The sequence below is a fragment of the Netta rufina genome (genome assembly GCF_964035555.1).
Source record: "Netta rufina genome assembly, chromosome: 4".
Lineage (NCBI taxonomy): Eukaryota > Metazoa > Chordata > Aves > Anseriformes > Anatidae > Netta > Netta rufina.
Window position 1 is genome coordinate 31,405,696 of NC_140127.1, and position 19,080 is coordinate 31,424,775.

Here is a 19,080-nt window from a genome sequence, read left to right on the forward strand (position 1 = left end):
CCTAATGTATTCTGCAAAGCACAGACGAAGTAGGTTTTCAGCCCAAATTTAGATGCATAGATGTACCCACCGCTGAGCCCTATCTCCAGCCTAAGCAGTAGAAAGTAGAAACCCCTTCAGGGAAAGCATGAAGGGCTTTTACAGTATTTTATTCTTGTGGTACGGACTGAGAGTACGACGACAGGGAAAATAAAAACCCCAAGCAGAACGGCACCAGCAAACAAAGGGAGCGCCTCGGGCAAGAAGGAGGGCGCTCGGCGGTGCCCACAACCTCCGGGGCCTGCCGCCTGCCGCCCTCCTCAGCCGGAGCCCACAGCCCACAGCCCGCAGCGGGGCGGCGGCCCCTTGAGTCCCCCCCCCCCCCCACCCGGGCCTCCGCCCGCCCTTTGTCCGCTCCCGGTTGCGCGGCGGCGGCGTCGCCAGGCGACGGGCAATGCGGACGGCGGGGCCGGCCGTGCGGGAGCAGGCGGCCATGCGGGACGGCCGAAGGCAGCCCGTGGCCCGGGGCCGCAGCCAGGCGGGACGCCGCAAGGCGCAGGGGCGGCAGGCGGGCGCCACGCCGGGGCAAGGCGGCGGCAGGCGGGCGGGGGCGCCCAGAGGCGCGGCGCAGGGGAGCCGCAGGCCCCGGGAGCAGGTCGGGTGTGCAGGGGAAGGCGGCTGGTTGGGCATCGGGCGGGAGCGGAAAGCTTGGGATCGGCGCCTTGTTCGGCTGCTGCCTCCTCTGATCCCCCCCGCAAGCCACAAGTTAGTGTTTTAGGCAAGTCGGGGGGGGGTCTCTGCGCGCCTGCGTTCCCCTGCTGCGGAGGGGTGGTCGTAGCACTGCCCCGTCCTGCCGAGCGGCTTTGCAGGTGAAATTGACGAGAGAAAATAAGACGTGTAGTTCGTGGGCAAAGGCTGCCCTCAGCTGGCCACGCTGCTGAGTACGTGGAGGCATTTTTAACACTTAAAAATGGGGAGAATGAGGATGGAGTGAAAACGCTGTGTTGTACTTACCCTTCTTAGGAATTTAAAGTTAAAAGGGGTAATCTCCGTTGCACAGTTTTACTTATGCATGTGTTGGAGGAGGGGATTTGTGCTGAAGAAGCGAAACTTCTGTATGAAAGTTATTTGTAATCCCATTTCAGGGTGAGCTACAAGAAGCAATTTCTGCTCATGCAGCAAGGGAACCAACAGCTGTTTACTCAGATGACTTTGAGAGTGAAGAAGTTGACATGTTAAATGGTAAGACAGAATTAAAAATTTTTACCTGCTTTTTTTCTGTTCTTAACTCATTAGTAGATCACAAGGAATCTTTGTGAGTTGATATGCATGAATGTTCCAAGATTCATATTCTATCAATTTCTGAAGCACTTTGTCCTACACTACAAAATTAGGAGCTGTGTTCCTGGCAAAGTTAGGGGTGTTGCCAACCTGCTAGACTAGACACAGTATGTGCTGTTTCTTATAGCTGTGAAATATCTAAGCCAAGCTTTTAAATTTGCACCTGGATGAGACAGTGCACAGTACCATAAATGGGCAGAGAGAAAAGAGTTGACATGGGTCAGAGAGAAAGCCATAATGCTGATTTATTGTTTTACCAGACAGGACAATCTGAGATGCAAGATGTGCTGCAGAGCATGCTTGCCTGGCAGTGTAAGCAAGCCAGCAACAGGTTTGGTCTGGCAATTTTTCCAGGGCCAGGATGCATTTGACACTTGGTAATGTTTATGTTTAGGCTAATTAGGTTGACCTAATGACTGATATGGTGAATTCCTGATACAGTGCTGCATATTAAGAGAAATATGAATCTTGAATATTGTAATGTGTTTCTAAAATGACTACCTGTATGTAATACCTGTGTTTTTGCTTACATTTGAAGCATCTTTTAAAAGTCGGTGGGATGCTTTGATTTCTCTGTGCAGACAAGCTTTATAAAGAAGCTCCTCATGGATTAACTATTGTACTCAACTATGACAGCATTTTTTGTGATCTCTCTTGAGTATTTAAATCTGAAATAAAGTAAATTAGTAATAACAGTCTACAGAAAGATAAACATATTTTTAAAAAACATGTGAACCTTAACTTTGGAGTGGAAAGTATATTCAAATATAAGAAAATTATATGAAAAACACATTTAAATCATAGAATATATCGTTTCTGTGTTCTGTATTTTTCCATTTGTCTCAAAAGCTGCTAATATACTATTTTCAGGTATTGTGGAGAAACGTCATAAAAGTAATTCAGATGCTGACAGCACTAAGAAATCTGTTGATTCTGAGAGTCCTCTCTCAGATGATGGTGCATCACAAAAAGCAGCTGACTTGGAAAATGAAGGTGTTGATGACTTGAGTTTATCCTTTCATGAAAGGAAACTTCAGCAAAAAACACTTTCAGAAAGTGAAAACATACATGACAGAATAAATGAAGTGCACTGTTTGGAAAGTAAAAATGAAGACAATGACAGAAAAAATAATGAAGAGCATTCAGCTGCTGAATTACAGTGTCATATGAGTGAGATTGACCACTGCAATGATTTGCCTATGCCTGAACTAAAGAAAGAAAGAAAGGCTGTTACACTGGATCAAAAGGAAAAGAAACCAATACCAAAGCCAAGGATGCACAAAACAAGAAATACATCAGCATCAGGTGAAAAGAAAGCACTTGAATATTGTTGTTGTTGCTTGCTTAGCCATATTATATTATTTTAAATGTGTTGTTATTAGCGTTACTTTATGTGTTAAGTATATTTTCAATTGTTTTGACTTTTGATGTATTTATTTAATGTTCTTCTAATAATACATGTTTTGATAACCTGCTTGGATGTGAATCTGAACCATGGTGTGTCAAGTATCAAGCAGTTCCCTATCTGTCTTTTCCTTTCAGGAGGTGGAAACCAACCGTTTGGGTACTTAAAGTTTACTTTTCCATCAGTACCTCTGCATGGAAGGTGTGGGAGGGCTAAAGCTTTGCCTCCTCTGTGTGTGCATAACACAGAGAGCCATGTTTACACAATGTTCATGGCATCCACCCACCCATTAATGGAAAGGTCATTAAACAGGCCTTCCTCTCCACGGCCAATGAAGTTGGAACACAGTGTTCACAAATACAGTGCTGAAGTCGTGATGCTGAGATTTCATGCTGCTGTTGTGTAATAGAAAGTCAGAATATGAGCCATAACCAAAATGTTATGGATGCTATACTTCTTACCACCACAAAGCCAGGACTTAAAATGATCTTTTACTTTGTAGCTACTGAGCTACTTTGGATGCATATTCAAAAAAAAAAAAAAAAAAGTTTAGTGACATAAAGAAGACTTCAGTGTTTCATTATAAGAGCTAATTTATTTTATAATATGCAAAGCAAAACTTAGAATTCTGCTAGTTGGCTGTATGTACTTTTAAAAATTTTAAAAGTTGAAAGACTTTGTGTTTTTTACCTACTTGCCAGTATGGGAAGAACTTTCTGTGCTCTGTTTCCATTATACATTTTTTATTTTTTTTTTCAAGAGGAATTTATGGGTGATCATTACCTGTGATGGAAGATGACAACTTTGAAATTGATAAAGCATAATTAGTGGTATCTACTACTTTTTTTCTTTCCACATGATGGCACCAAAGTGCCAGATACTTGATTGTGCAGCTAGGCACTCTAGATGTCTTTCTTTCATGGCCAGAATGCCTGTGTAGTTTTTACATAGGCAGAAAAAACGTTGAAGAAAAAACATGTAAATGCTAGTATATTGTCTTCAATGGTCAACTGTTGTGAACTTATTCATATTAGATAAATACATCCCTAGCCAACAGAGGACTCCACCAACGAAAGGCTTACCAGCTTTGTCTGCTCATTTGATGTTAGTGTGCACTAACAGTTTTGCCATGCCATAAGTCACTTGTAAGATATTGTTGTGACCTCTCAGCTCTCCAAACTTCACCGTAACTGTATAATTAGGCTTTACACTGCTGAATGTGCTGAATGGCCATGGTGGTTCTCTCATTTCCTGTGATAGGTGTATATGAGCAAGGACTTAATAGGTAATATTTCCGTGTCAGTCTGCAAAATTAGATATGTGTTTCCATGTGTCTCTACATACATCAAGCAAAAGGCACGTAGAAAGCTGTTGATCTTGTCAGTGGCAGGGTAGGGGGGAGAAAATGTGGGGAAGATTGGAAGAAGTTTAGGAGCCAAAGGATAGAAATCTCTGAGAAACCATTGCATAGTAGATCTGCTGCTCAGTGTCTGACTTAGGGAAGGAATGGAGACATCACTGAAGAAGGTGGTTGTATACTGTGGGCCTTCCTCTGACCACATTTCTCATGATGTCTTCTTCTACCCAGGGTTTTTTTGCTCTGCACCATACAGAGAGATGCAGTCTTCCCTTTATATTTTCTCTAGTAGATAAAGAGAGTTAAGCAGAATAACAAAAAGGTTTTCTTACAACAGTGCTGTTACATACACGCTCACTTTTCTTTTTATGAAAACTTTTCAGTTGTCTCTGACTGCAGGTAAGTTCTTACATGTACATGTAGTTTCAATATATACATAGAGAGAATGATAAATGGGAAAAAAAAAAAAAGGAAAAAAAAAGTTTCTAGATTTTCTGTCTACGAAATTGTGTTATAAGCTTTATAACTTCCATTAAACTTTCTGAAATGTCAGTAATCCCTTATATAGCTGCTTGTATTTAGCCCCATGTTAAGACAGATGTACTATTTAAATAGCTTGTTTAACTGAAAAAAGTTGAATCTAACTTGACAAAATAGTGTTCCATACTAAAATGTCTTTAATTAGACATAACCTAAACTATAATACTCATTTTCATCTGAGAATATCAGCATTCCTTCATTAGGTGGCTGTTACAAAGCATCACCTCAACCAAGAAGTGCCAGGAGAAAAAGTAGCCCCATGAAAGACAATGAATTTAGTAAGTCAGAAGAAGTAACTCCTAGACGTGGATTGTCTTCGTTTTCAGCACCGTCATCCCTAACTTCTCTGAATACTACAGCCTCGTCTGAGAAAAAAGTGTTTGCTGAAAGCCCTAGTCCTGAAGTAAGACTGAGAATGGAGTATATGTGTTTATTTTTTACCATTTACATTGGAAACTTTACAAATTAACTTAGTAGCTGTCAAAATTTTCTGTAAGAAATATAGGAGTGGGGAAAAAGAACATTTCCAATAGTATTCTGGAAATGCTATTGAGGGGCATATAAGAGAACATCATTCATTTTCTTTCTAACTAGAAACAGGATTTTGTTATGTTTTGCAGCTGTTCAGAAATGGGTTGATGGGTTTTATTTCTCTGAATGTGAGGCAGTAATTATACTTGGAGAGTTCTGAAAAAACATTTTATCAGTGTACTATAAACTCAAGTTAAATAGTTCTGATTTGTTATGAATGGCTCACTTGTTTATTTGCCGCTTTCTGATCTAAGGGTCCATGGCTAAAAAGTACTTCACTACCATTTTCCATTAATTTTACTTCCCACAATGAGAGATCTGAAGACTCCAGTTTACAGATGTGTGGAGAAACACCAGTTTCACAAGGTAGAACTTAGATATGTACAGCCAGATAAATGTCATAATTTATACCTTGGTAACATCTAAGCTTCCAGTTCAAGTCTTCTTAAAATCAATGGTTTTCTTAATTTCATCCTTTACATTCATTTAGTATCTTTCTCTTGCCCTCATGTCTCCTTGTATTCTGCTTCTAAGAAAGGCCCAGCCTCATTCTTGCCATTATGTCTACGTGTAGTATTAACCCAAGTAGTTAGAAATTAGGTCCTAGAAATGTCCTAAGATCGGAGAGGAACAGATCGAAGTCTGAGAAGTGAATTTGCACTTTTGACTTGAGTCAAGTGTCGGCATCATTGCCTAAACATCCTTGAGACTTAAAACAAGTCATTTTAATTTCATTTCTTCTTTGCCATCAACATGACTAGGATAAGCCTTTCTCTTCTTCAGGCTGTTACTGTTTTTCAGGTCTGGGGGTATTTCTTAGTCTCCTTTGTCAGACAAAAAAATCTGTGTTACAAAAATGGAATGTACCCAAGTTGAAAAGCACTGGAATGGGTTGTTAAACACCTTTCATATTGGTTAAGGTTATCATGCCTGGGAGTACTTTGTGTGTGAGACTCCAGTGGATAAGTAACATAGCCTGTTGGATACAGTGAGGAAAATGCTGTTGGCGTGGCCTATGTAATGTCTGTGCAGTGGGCTGCAGCCTAATGAGATCAAAGTTAGGACTTGGCTTGAAGAACTGAGTGTAGGAAGGTGAACAGAAGTTGAAAAGTCAGACACAGCATTACTGGGTAGTGAATAGCAAATATACTTAGATCTGTGTTTAATTTTTGTTTCTTTAAACATTTAGTTCTTTTTCGTTTTGCTGGTACATTGAGCATTGTTAATAGAACAATATTTAAGGAGAAATTTGTATGGGGAAAAGGATATGAGCATCAGTGTACTGGAATGTGTAGATTCTCCATGAGGAGGGACAGCATAAATGGAGAAGAATGTTAAGGTGCTGGTGTCAAGTGGTGGAAAAGGGACTGGAAAATAAGGGTTTCAATTTGGTGCTAAGGTGTGCAAGTGTAATGATTCCAAGCAGACTAATAAAAATGGTATAGCTAGAACTTCTAAGGAAACTACAACAATGCTTATGGGTTTTACGTGGCATTTTTTCATTACGGTTAATTCTCTGTATCTGTTTTGCAAACAGAGCTAAACTGACTTATACATGAAATTCAGTGGAGCTCATGCTATGATATAGTCAGAAGTCTAAAGTAAATCAGCTGTCTACAGTGTCCTGCACACCAACTGCTGCAACTTAACTACACTTGTCTAGATTCTGATGCCTACAGCTTGTATACAGTTGTTATACTAGCTTAGTAATAAGCTTAAAGTGAAAAATGAAAGGCTGCATATCAACAGAAGATAAAAAATGGTTCATACGAATTCAGAATTTTATTTGTCACCTGGAACCTACCTTCATCACTGTGATTAAATTTCTTACATTGTCAGCATCAATACTCCTTTCTTCAGTTAACTTGGAGTTACTCTCATCCAAAACTTACTTCTTTTCATCAGAAGACTGTAACTTGGTATTTATCATAGATATTCTTGGTTTGTATCTTAATTATTTGACAAATTTAGGTCTCTATTAATGTATGTTCAGATCTGATAAAAATGTTTTTAAGTATTATTGAAAAAGTGCTTCCTCACTGGCAATTTCACCACTTAGGCATGCATTTAAATTGACATGACATTTTGCTTAAATCCTCACCACTGAGGTGAGAAATAACCTTTCCATTATATCCTTGTGCATCCCACACTCCCGTAAAACAACACATAGATTTTTTTTTCTTTACGCAGATTGTCATACAGACCTTAGTAGTAGAGTAGACTTCTCTAGATGTGAAGAGTTCCTGCTGTGATCAGAATGGCTCTTGCTTTTGGTTTCTGCTCTATAGCCAAGTTCACGTGGAGAGGCAATTGGGAAGTTATGCTGTTATCATGCTCTTATACTTGTTAAAACTTTGGTTGTATATAGTAAGCACATTATCCTATGTGAAATTCAGTAGTATGTTTCTTGTACAGAAATAACAATAATGAGAAACCATGAAATTCTTGTTAACATATTGTCTAAGCGAATGTGTCCTCTTAATCTTTTTACTCCTGTTAGATGAGAGGAAGGATACCAGCCCCAGTGACTTGAAACTGGAGGATAATATTAGCAAAACCCTTTCTGTGACAGAAGCAATGACCACGACAGCATATGAGAAAACAAAGAAATCAGAGAAGTCAACAGATGACAGTTCAGATAAACAGGAGAACATTGTGCAAGGGCAAATAGAAACTGGTATAGCACAGGAAGTGTCAGTAGATGGTCAGTCTGAACATGTGGAGTTGAAGACGACTTCAGAGGACTTTGTCAAGGTATTTTTTATGTGTTTTTACTATTGTTCAAAACAATGAGAAGTGCAATGAAAAGTTTTGTAAAGAAATTTGCACTTGGTACCTTAAATGTGTAAAACTCTGCTTGTAAAAGTTTTAGACCCAAGGCACTTACAAATTATCAGAGTCATAGAATATCCCAAGTTGGAAGGGATCCATAAGGATCATCAAGTCCAACTCCTGGCACTGCACAGGTCTGCCCAAAAGTTTAGACCATGTGACAAAGTGCACAGTCCAAACGCTTCTTAAATTCAGACAGGGTTGGTGCAGTGAATTGGATAGTTTTAAGGAAGTTTTATGGTGAAGTTTATGGATAGTTTTATGGTGAAGTTTATGGATAGTTTTAAGGAAGACGTAGGGAATACCCTTCACACTAATAGTTTAAAACAGACAAAGGTAGTAAAATGTGTGTTTTCAAATCTTAATTAAATATCCTTATGGAAGTTAAAATGCCAAATCTCTATTTTGAGGATTGAAAAGTTGAAATGATCAGTGTATGTTGACAGAGGATGGAATCCATGATGTGACTTAATTAAAAAATAAGAGGCAAAGTACTTTACACCTTATCATAAGAAAGAAAATATGTAGGTATATGTAACTGTTAAAGCTAAACATTAAAAACAGTTTAAAGAATGTTGATATAACAGGGGAGCCCACTGTTCGTTTATTTTTTTTTTTATTCCTTTGTATCTATAAACTATAGACTATATTTCAACATAATACAAAGAAACATTTCTAGATGCCATTCCAAACATTCCAAAAGGTGGTGTTTGGTTGTTGTTTTTTTTTTTTTTAACTTTCTTACAGTATTGTACTGTGCCCTTTCTGTATTTGAGTGGCTTTCATGAGTATGTATGTTTAACATCCTTGTTAAATTTTAAAATCTGTGTCATCCTGAGCTAGTTCTGTTATCTGAGAGACTGAAATTTTACTATTCTTTTGTGTTTCTTAGAAACAAAGTGAAACAAAGGCAACAGTTCTACAAAACTCAAAACCTTCATCATGCAGGTGAGAGAACAATGCTGTCTATCATAGTCTACAGAGCATAAGATGTATGTAGGTGCCCTGACAATGCCACTTTGCTCTCATTTTCTGACAGCATTTTCTTAACTGCTGTCAACTTCTGACCATCTGTGGAGGATACCGTAGGAGATGAGATGTTATTATAATCCTTGCTCAGTATCTCCTCTGTCGGATTAGACTCCAAGTCTTTTGTCAATTTCTATAATGAGTATGTGCTCATGTCCACCAGTAAATCCAATTTGTGTTATCTTAACAGGTTTTAAGCTTTTTTATAGATGAAAGTATAAGGAGCTTGTAAATGCTCTTGGGCTGAATATGTTGAATAATGGCTTGTTTTCTCAGTAATAAACCTGCCCAAAGAAAACGTGCTTTTTCCTCCTTTCATATCCCCACACAAGTGCATGTACAAACCGAATCACAGTAAGTTCTGGTATCAAGTGAAATAAAAGCTGCTTGCTAGCAGCTACAGTAAATGAAAGGATGATTAATATGTTTCTGTCTTTACAGGTCTCTGTCTTCTGCACACTTAAAGAAAAAAGCAAAAGCTGTTCCATCAGCTACAGCTGTTTCATCTCAATACCTGGGAACATTGAAGGTGTTGGAGAATAAACACTTGCAGAAGAACAGTAGAGAATTTGACAAAGCAGATAGTTTACGAGCAGCTGTTTTCCAGGTAGATCTTAAACAAACAACAAAGTAAAAAAAATAAAAATCTCCTATGCATATAAAGGCCTTATAGGAGCCAACAACACTTTTTTCATGAAATCAATATTGTTATATATTTTATTTTCATATGCTTACAGATTCAATAATCCTTTTATTCCAGTGGCCATTCCCTTTCATCAAATTGCAAACTTAAAAGCTAGATGAGAGGGACATACTGTGTTTTGTAATTTTGTGTCAGACTATTCTCAGACATGTAAGATATTTTCCTTTATTTTTAATTTTTCCTTAACAAAAGTAAGTGCTTTGTTTAAAATTTTTTTTTCTGGTATGTTCTATTCAGTTGCCATTTAGGAAAAGTAAAAACAAGTCTAGTATTCTCTCTGGAAGGATAACCTGTGTGGATTCCGTATAGAATTTCATCACAATTCGTATGTGGGTTCCAGAAGATTTTTGTTACTAATATGTGTAAGGAAAAATATGCATTCCTTTTGTTAATAGATGTTGTTCATATTGGTATATGTTTGTAATACTATTTATGGTTCTAACCCAAAATTTAGAGCCTGAAATCTATACCTGTAGTCTGCATAGTTTTAAAGGTAGAATAGGTTACATTTAGGACACTCATATTTTTAAGCAGCATATCAAATATATAATTAAACCTTGACAATTGAAGTCTGATTCTGCAAATGACTCATAACACATACCAGTGCCTGGAGTCTCACTCTTCCCAGTTGGACTTTGTTGGACTCTTCAGTTACATGTATTTGCAAGAGAGACAATAAATCTAAACAATAATCCTGTATCCCAAGTAATAAGAATATTCCATATTTCTTTTTTTTTAATGCTTACATCTAGTTGATGTTTTTAAGAGATTTTATTAAAGATCTTTAAGGTTTTTCACCTTTGTAGCAATCATTGTAGAACCTTAGACTTTACTTAACATGAAAAAAAATCACACCAAAAAAAATCTGTCATGAAGGTCCTTAAAATAGTTTAATTTGAACCATGTCTCACTTTTCCATGTGTGATAATTATTAAAGTAGCACATGGAAGAACTGAGGGTGATTCTGGTTGTCGTTATATTGGTGCTGCTCTAATAATATTCACCTGTTTTAACCGAACATCTTTAGTTACAGCTTAAAAACACTTTAAAAGTGTAAATCTTCTAATATTCTTACAGAATTGGCTGGAAAAGAAAAGAGCTTTACTACTGGAATTAAAGAGAAATGAAAAGAAAAAAGCTGAAAATCTGAGGATCAATACTGAAAAGGTTTGTTTACACTCTTGTTTAAGGAGAACTTGACAAGCTATCATTCTCTGAAGTATATTTACCTGTGCTTTGTGTCTAATTACATCAGTCTGCTACTGTAAGGCCTCTGGTTTTCCCTAATTGGAAACAATGTTTCCAATTAGAAACTGATTCTAATGTCCTGATTGTTGTGGTTGTGCGAAAGGGTGTGTGGCTAATGCTTCCCTACACCTTTGTACCAGGTTAAGTGTTAAATTAATTAGATCAAGTTTCAGGTTTGTTTGCAATGACCTTGGGATACTCAACCTTTCACGCATTACATTTTAACATATCTTCTGGTGGAAAATGAGTTTGCTCCCTACCCCAAGAGATTCTTACCTACATTTTACATATACAGTTGTTAGATTGGGTTTTTAAGTATTTAATATGTTTGCATTTTAAGTATTCAATACGTATTTCATGTTTTTCTACACATTTTGCAAAAGTCATTTGTATAATTTGAGTGAGTTAAGTTAAAAATGAGCATAGAAAAGTCTATATAGACTAAATTTGAGTATTACTTGGAATGTTTTCTACATATCCATTTCTTTATTGCTGAATCTAATCCTACATTTGAGAATGAGCTTAAAGCATACTTTTTCAACTACAGATATATATTTTATATTTAAGCATATTTAAATGTAGAATGTTATTTTCAATCTAGAAAGAAGATGTTAAAAGAAAGGAAGCAATTGCATCTTTTGAAGCCTGGAAAGCGATGAAAGCAAAAGAAGCAAAGAAGTTAAGTGAAAAAAAGAAGCTCGAGGAACTTAAGAGAAAGAAAGCAGAAGAACAGAATGCAGAGAAAATGGAAGCAGCACAGAAGGTAATGTGAAATATGTACATAAAGGTGGTTCAGATATAGTTCAGGAAATTGCTGATAATAATTTTGGTTAATCCAGCAAGAGATGGAATGAACTGGATTCTAAAATCTGAACACAGTTAATCTTTGAAGAAAACATGGTGAGATTCCATTCTGTTGTAAATATTTAATGTTTACATTTGTACACAGACAAGTATTTCTCTGTATCTGGATTCTATTAGCTAAATACAAAATAAACTCCATATAAATGCATTGGCAAAGAACTATTGTGTAGTGGGGAAAATAACGTGCTTTTTAGATATAATGAGCAATACCCTTCTGAGCAATACAACAAACAAATATTCCAAAATTTGAACATGAAGAAATACCAAAAGTATTAATCCAGTGTAAGTGAGGAGAGCATTGACAAAAAGATGAGGGGGAAGATTTCTGATGAATCTGTGATTTTCTTCAGGCATTTGAAAAATGGAAAGAAAGAAAAACAGAATATTTAAGAGAGCAAAGCAGAAAGGAAAAACAGTCTGAAAGAATCAGGAAGAGGAAAGAAGAGGAACTGGTTGAAGAAAAAAAGAAAGACAACATATCAGCAGTTGAAAAATGGTACTACATTTGAGTTTTGGTATATCAGTTTCCAGAACCTTTGCTTATAATTGCAGTAGGTCTTCTGTGAGTGCTTGATGTGCTTGTGACTGGGAAACAATGGCTTGCTTGGGATGAGGCTTTTCATGAGCAAGCACAATCCTAGTGAGAACACATTCTACAGCTTCTTTTGTTTTAGTAACTTAAATAATTTCTTCCCCAAAAGACTCAGCCCAGGCAGAGGTACTACAACTGAGAAGTAAGATTCACCAAGTAGTATGATGTCTTGTGTGACTAGTCTCATGCTTCATTAGTAAGCAATAGGAAGGAAGAAGGTAAATCATTCTTAAAGTTTTTGGAATACATTGCATGAATGTAACTGTATTCAAAAGCAAGTGAGATGTGTCTGCTGAAGGAATTCTTTGTTAGTTTTACAAGCCAAGAGTTTTCAGAGACTGAGTGCAATTTACTATATTACCTGCAGAACTTTTAAATCTAATTTTTATGTGATACCAGATAAGGGGGAAAGTAGTATAGAGAAAATGATGCCATAGTAGGTAGAATAATAGTTTCATTTATACCTTGGTGTTAAATTACATGAAAACAGACATCAAAGATTTATAAATATATATGTATATTCTTGATCTGTTATTAAATGCATAAAATATCTCTTTGGAGTCAGTTTAGTTAATCAGTCACAGATACAGCATTTAGACTGTTACACAGTGATCTCCTATTCTTCTTTTTCACTATACAGGAATGAAAAAAAGGAAGAATATATAAAACAAAAGAAGGCAGAAAAAATCCTAGAGAGAAGAAAGCAAGAAATACAACAGACAAAGAAGGATGAAAAAGATAAAAAGGCTATTGAAGAATATGAAAGATGGCTGGTAACTTTTTTTTTTGCTATGTAAAAAAAAAAATAATGTAGTAATGAGTGTGAATACTTGTATATGGTAATGTAATATTCTTGCTGTTTCATGCTGTTACAAGGGGCCAGATGATGGCAGTATTACATAGCTAGTCCTCAGATACTCTTGAACAAACTGATAAAAGATGGTGTGCTTGATCTTTATCTTACATGGAAAATATATTCTTCCTACCTACATGACTTAGAGTTTTGAATTTCATAGTCTTTTCTTCCATTCCATGTCAGGAGAAGCCGTCTCTGAATTGCCAGCTCAGTACAGCACAAAACCAGCAAAACCTAGCAGCACTGCCAGCTGAAGCAGTGTAGGCATTTGCCTTCAAGGCAACATTTAGAGTGGGGAATCCTTAAATTGATAAAAGCAGTTACACTGAGGTTTAAGATTATTTTTATTGACTAGAAAGGGCAAAATTCTAATGCTGCCAATTATATTTTCCCTATGACAGCATGTTTTATTCATAGTTGTTAAGCAGTAAACTAATCTGGTAGTCCAGTCCCAACAATAAGGCAATATTTTTTTCCTTGCAATAGAAAGACAAACTAGAGCAGAGATTGCTAATATTCTTTGCATATGCTTTCTTAAATATGTGTGACTTGCTAGTTAAAGAAAAATCTGCATTTTCCATCCTCAGCCTATGCCACGGTCATTCATCATGTTGACTTCCAAAGTTTTCTTAGTTTGAGAGCATTTCTTCCATTGTCTCTCTTCCTTGTGATTTCTGGCATACATCCGGTACATAAGGGCTCTGTTACCATTCATAAGAATAGGATCCTGTAACTCAGCTGGCTTGAGATCCTTACACATGCTCATTTAAACCATTGGTAGACTATAAAAAAATATACAAGTCTTTTCAAGAGTTTCAGGTAGATTTTCTGCTTTTTTTCTCTGGTGATAGATGAGATTGTTCTGTTTGCTTTGCAGCTAACACACCTTTATTTCAAATAGCATATCAGCAATGACTCTGTTCCTTATGTTCCTTGGCTGGAATAATATTTCACTTTGTATAGTAACAGAGAAAATACACACTTTCAATGAACTGCAGAGAGAAACACTTGTAAAGTTATCAATTTATTATCAAGAGAGTGCAGATGATATTTGCATGCAGATAGATAAACTGTTGTCAAATCTAGGAGGGCAGGATTTTGAGAGTCTTAAATGTATTCTTTAAAATAAGGGGATTTTTGTTTGAAGGGAAATAAAATAAGAGTAATATAGTGGGAAGTATTCTATTATCTTTTGTTCATTAGCAGTTCAGCAGAAATAAATGTGTGAATTCATCCTCAAATTTCCTGAACCAAGTGTTGATCATAATGCGTGTGTTGATCATAATGCGTGGGTAAAGCAGAAGTTTTAAAACCTCCTTGTAAGTTCTATAAGAAACATTCTGCTCTTATGTTAATGAAAATTCTGTTACAGATACTTTTAGAGGGCATTGTTTCGATCTTTGATAACACAGTTTAAAAGAGAAGATTCATTTTTAAGGCATGAAAATGAATGCCCTGAAAAAGGCTATTAACGTGTAGAATACTAACATAAAAAGGATAATCTTGGGCTGAGATACTTTAGTATTGCTGAGAAAGGTTAAGCTTCTGATTATTTTTTTTCATTTTATTTCTTTCATAATATTTGCCTATTACTACTCATCAAGTACTCTTCAAGCCAATCTAGATGTATTTCTTGATTAAATGATTGCTTTTACTTAGTACTTTTTACTTTTACGACCAGTATCTGACATTTGTCATTGACATGCACCTAGTCTGAGAAGTGGAACATACAGGAGAATCATGTAGAAAGTTTATTATGATGGATTTTTTAGATGTTAATCATTAAATGTTTTTTTGTAAGAACCTAGAAAAAAGTGAGTATCCTAAATGTGTTATGTTCTCCATTGTACTTGGTTAACCTAGTTGAATTGTTGAGAAGTAGTGCTGCTCTGTGCATTCTTTCAGACTTACAGTTCTTGAAAATCAATACAGTAAGGTTATGATTCCTAGAAGAAGTTTGAAATTTTACCTTGAGGTTGAGTGTGCTCAACACCTATTTTTGGCATTCTAACACTGTTAAAAAACAGCAAGAAGTCTTATTGTACTGGATGAGTTTAATAGAATTGTTGGCTTTCTTGGTTACAAACAGCTAATATGAGTTATTCATTTCATGTGGTTTAATAAGATCTATCTGAAAATACTTTCTATATTAGAATCTTAATCTCCTGGTATTGCAATATGTTTGAAATATGGCTGTTAGAGGAATAATATTAAAATGTTGTAAGTCCTCTGTACTATCTAAAATTCAGTTATTATGTGACAGTCATACTGCTAACAAACCTGATCTTCCCAGAATTTTGTAAGTGAAAAATGTATTCCTCTTACCAGGCTATTGAGTGAAAAAATTTAAACACAGAAATCAATCCAATCTGCTGTATGACAAACTGTAGTTCTAGTTTTCATCTTGCAATATTTCTTTTGCTCTTCTCTCATTAGTGCAAATAACCTTTTATTTATTGTATTAGGGAAGATTTGTATCACTTATTATGTCTTGTGAAGATGTGAACTGTGGCCAGGATGAGAACATAAAAAGCATGGTGTGTGTTGAAGGCAGGGAAGAAGTCAGCAAGGCTTCCTGTCAAATTTATCTTTTAAAAAAAACAAACAGCTAACTTAACCCAAGACTCTGCTTAGCATCAAGATTCAGTCATGAACATGGGATCTTCAAATCCAAGTATATAAAATAGAGATGTGATTTAAAAAATCCAAACCAACCTTAAGTCCCTTCCTGGGTGTGCGTATGCTTCACCTTTGGTTTGGCATTTTCCTACATGAATCGGTTGTGCAACGTGTATTCAGTAAAGAGTGCTTTATAAACATGAAATATGCATACTTTTAAGACATTATTTCTCATGTAATTGCCACTACTGCTACAATAAGTATTATTTTTAATGAATTTCCAATTACGTGTTCTAATGTCTCTTTGAATGTCAAATACAGATCCAGATTCTAAGATTGGTAGAATAAGATTAAATGTTTGTAAAAGTACGTATGCAGGATATGTGCAAATACACCAAACAGGAGCATGAATCATACATGTTCCATTATAGAGAATATTCTTCCATTATAGAGAATATTCTTCCAAAGCTCACATATATTTTCATCTTTTTTTGAGAAATATCACTGATAATGCAGATTCATTTCTGTTTAGGGCGCTAAGCAGTTCCCTTTAAGAATCTCTGAAATGCATCTTGAATTTGTTCTAGACAGAGGAGTCAGAATCTTATGGTGCTACTTGAGCCCAGTTTATCTCAATTATCCCTTATAACCCAGGAAGATAGAGCTTGTACAGAGAGAGAATATTATTTAGCAGACTGGCAGTTCTGTATCACTTGTTTTAGTAAAGGGCATTACTTCTCCATGCAGACCTTGCCTTGCTTATAATCAGCTTTACTAGTAAAAACATGAAATCATTGATTTAGCCAGACCAGATAGATATTCCTAACTGAATTGTGTCTTTATGTTAACAAAGGCATTCAGGTCTTTGTTTAAAAACATACTGATAGGGCTGATGTTTTAGTTGTACTCTTACATTTTTGTACATGTCACAATTGTAGCTAGCGTTAGTAAGTTTGAATGGTGTATATGTATAAAATAAGGAAAAATTCCTCTCAAGCTCTTTTACAATAACTCCTCTACCACCGTTTGCTAGTCTCTTCCTTTAGCTGCAGTAACATCACTATTTCTGTTCTCAATTATGAATAACAGAAAGACTCTGCATGGATCATGGGATCTTGCAGTGTCCCTCAGAGGGATGGGATCGTGGGTTATCTAAGAGTGCCACTTAGAGCTATCTTCAAGGAGCAGTACTTCCACAGCAATGTAGTTCACATGTGAAAATATTAAGCTTCGATGGTGCTTCAAAATACTGGCTGATAGGTTGCAACAGAGGAAAGAACCAAGGTTGGATTTGGCAAATTGATTAAGATTTTAAGCCTGCATATCCACAGTGCATCTTTATTACCAATGGTGTGTATGCCATCTGCTGTTCCTAGGCATGCGCTGTTTGTGTGCTAGAAAGCCAACAGCTCGAGGACCTTTTTATCCACCTGTCTAATGGGACACTCCTAAGTGATGTTCTGATTCATAATGTCAACCTTTGTTCCACCAAGAGGGAAATATTCCTTAAGCCAGGAAGTGGTGTGCTCATGCATACTCCACAAACCTACGAGTGTGATAAAAGGAAAATTTGCACCTGTAAAGAACTCCCCAGTATACTAAATTGCCAAGGTAGATGCACTCTTAAATTTTTGGTCTCGACAACAATGAAATGGCAGGTATCTTTACAGAGAAGAACACTTATTTTATGTAGAACAGAACAATATAAGACATTAACTAATGATATTCAAGAGACCTACTATTTAGAAACTAATTAGCAATTATTTACTATTATTTTTAATCGGGCACAAAAATACCGTTGCAAGTATTGCTCATCCTTCATCATCCTAACTCACCACTGCTGTTTGAAACAATAGAAAATATCATCAGAACCTTACAATGTTTATAAAATGGATGGAGGTTTGTTTATAATTGTTTACTTCCTAGATTAGCTCATGGCAAGTGTGATTTAATAAGTACAGAAAGTTACACAGATGCATCAAAATTAATGTAATGAGAGATATTTAGCACTGTGTAAGTATCCTTTTAAAAGAAATATTAAGATGAGACTAATACATGCAAGACAAATACAATACCTAATCCACTAGGCCTTCTGTTGCATTTTTTGTTTAGCTAGTGCACAAAGCCAGCTCATCCTTGAGACTGTCACCTTAATTGTAAGCGACATCAAGTGTGCAGCCTCTGTGTTGCATTGTGCAATGTGCATGACTGAATCCCTAAACGGGATGTGCTAAGCTCCAAAAGGCAAATCTCTATTGTGTGTTAACTTCTCATTTTATCCAAGAAAGGTGTAGCAATAATTCTGACTTTTCCATTGGTAGAGTTCTTTTTTTGACACAACATTTTTTTCTTCCTTAGAAAAAGACAGAGAGGAGAGAGCAGCTTGAGAGGAAGCAAAAGAAGCTCCAGGCTGCCTGTGGGGATGAAGTGCGTTCTCCCTGGAGTCCACCTGGTAAAGTCATGTATTCAAGGAATTACTGAGCGGTCTATTGCATTCTGTGAGAAAAGATCGTTTGCAAATTTCTGACAGTGAATAGTCATTTATTTCAATAACATCTGCTTTTCACTGAATCAGTAATAGAAGTTGCATCCTTTCTTTTTAGTTAATATGATCTATGGAGATTGGTTGTCCTTTTCCAGTGCTTTAGCAAATGCACTATTTTTTGTAATTCTGCATTTAACTTAGTCTTGCTAAATACTATGTTCCTTCATTCCTTTTTTTGTGGAAGTCTCTATTTAGGATACGTGAGACTGTACTCTGATATTTTTTTTTCACACGGTGAGTAGCAGTTTATTTAGCAGAATGGTTGTATTTAAGTTATTAGGCCTTATTACTATTCAGTATGAGTAATGACAGTAATTGCTCAAAATGAGTGGTCAGTTGCAACTGTGCATATTCAGAATCAGGAAAAAAAAGAAGGAAAGATTAAAGTGTTTGCCTTCAGAAATGTTTTAGAGACAATCTATTTATAAACCATTAAAAGATGATGAACAGGTGATAAACAATGCAATAAAAGGGAACGTACAAGCAAGGGAGCTAAACTGTATGTGCAGGATGAAAGGACAGTAATGCTAGATGATGTGTTTGAAATGCTTCTCTCCCTTTATCTGCAAGACCAGTTTCAAATGGGTAGTGGAGAGGCAAAAGCAGCTCTTGTTCTTATGTGGTAGGTAAGAGTGTATT

General features: G+C 36.4%; 1 protein-coding gene across 1 annotated transcript; it reads left to right on the forward strand.

Moving 5' to 3' along the window:
- Positions 1–472: 472 nt before the first annotated feature.
- MAP9 (microtubule associated protein 9) lies at positions 473–18,377 on the forward strand (the record flags this gene model as incomplete). Its single annotated transcript, XM_084286059.1, has 11 exons — positions 473–634; positions 1,125–1,221; positions 2,191–2,625; positions 7,654–7,907; positions 8,878–8,933; positions 9,456–9,621; positions 10,795–10,884; positions 11,567–11,728; positions 12,180–12,325; positions 13,062–13,194; positions 18,255–18,377. The coding sequence occupies 11 exons, from the start codon at positions 473–475 to the stop codon at positions 18,375–18,377; spliced, it is 1,824 nt and encodes a 607-aa protein (XP_084142185.1).
- Positions 18,378–19,080: the final 703 nt, after the last annotated feature.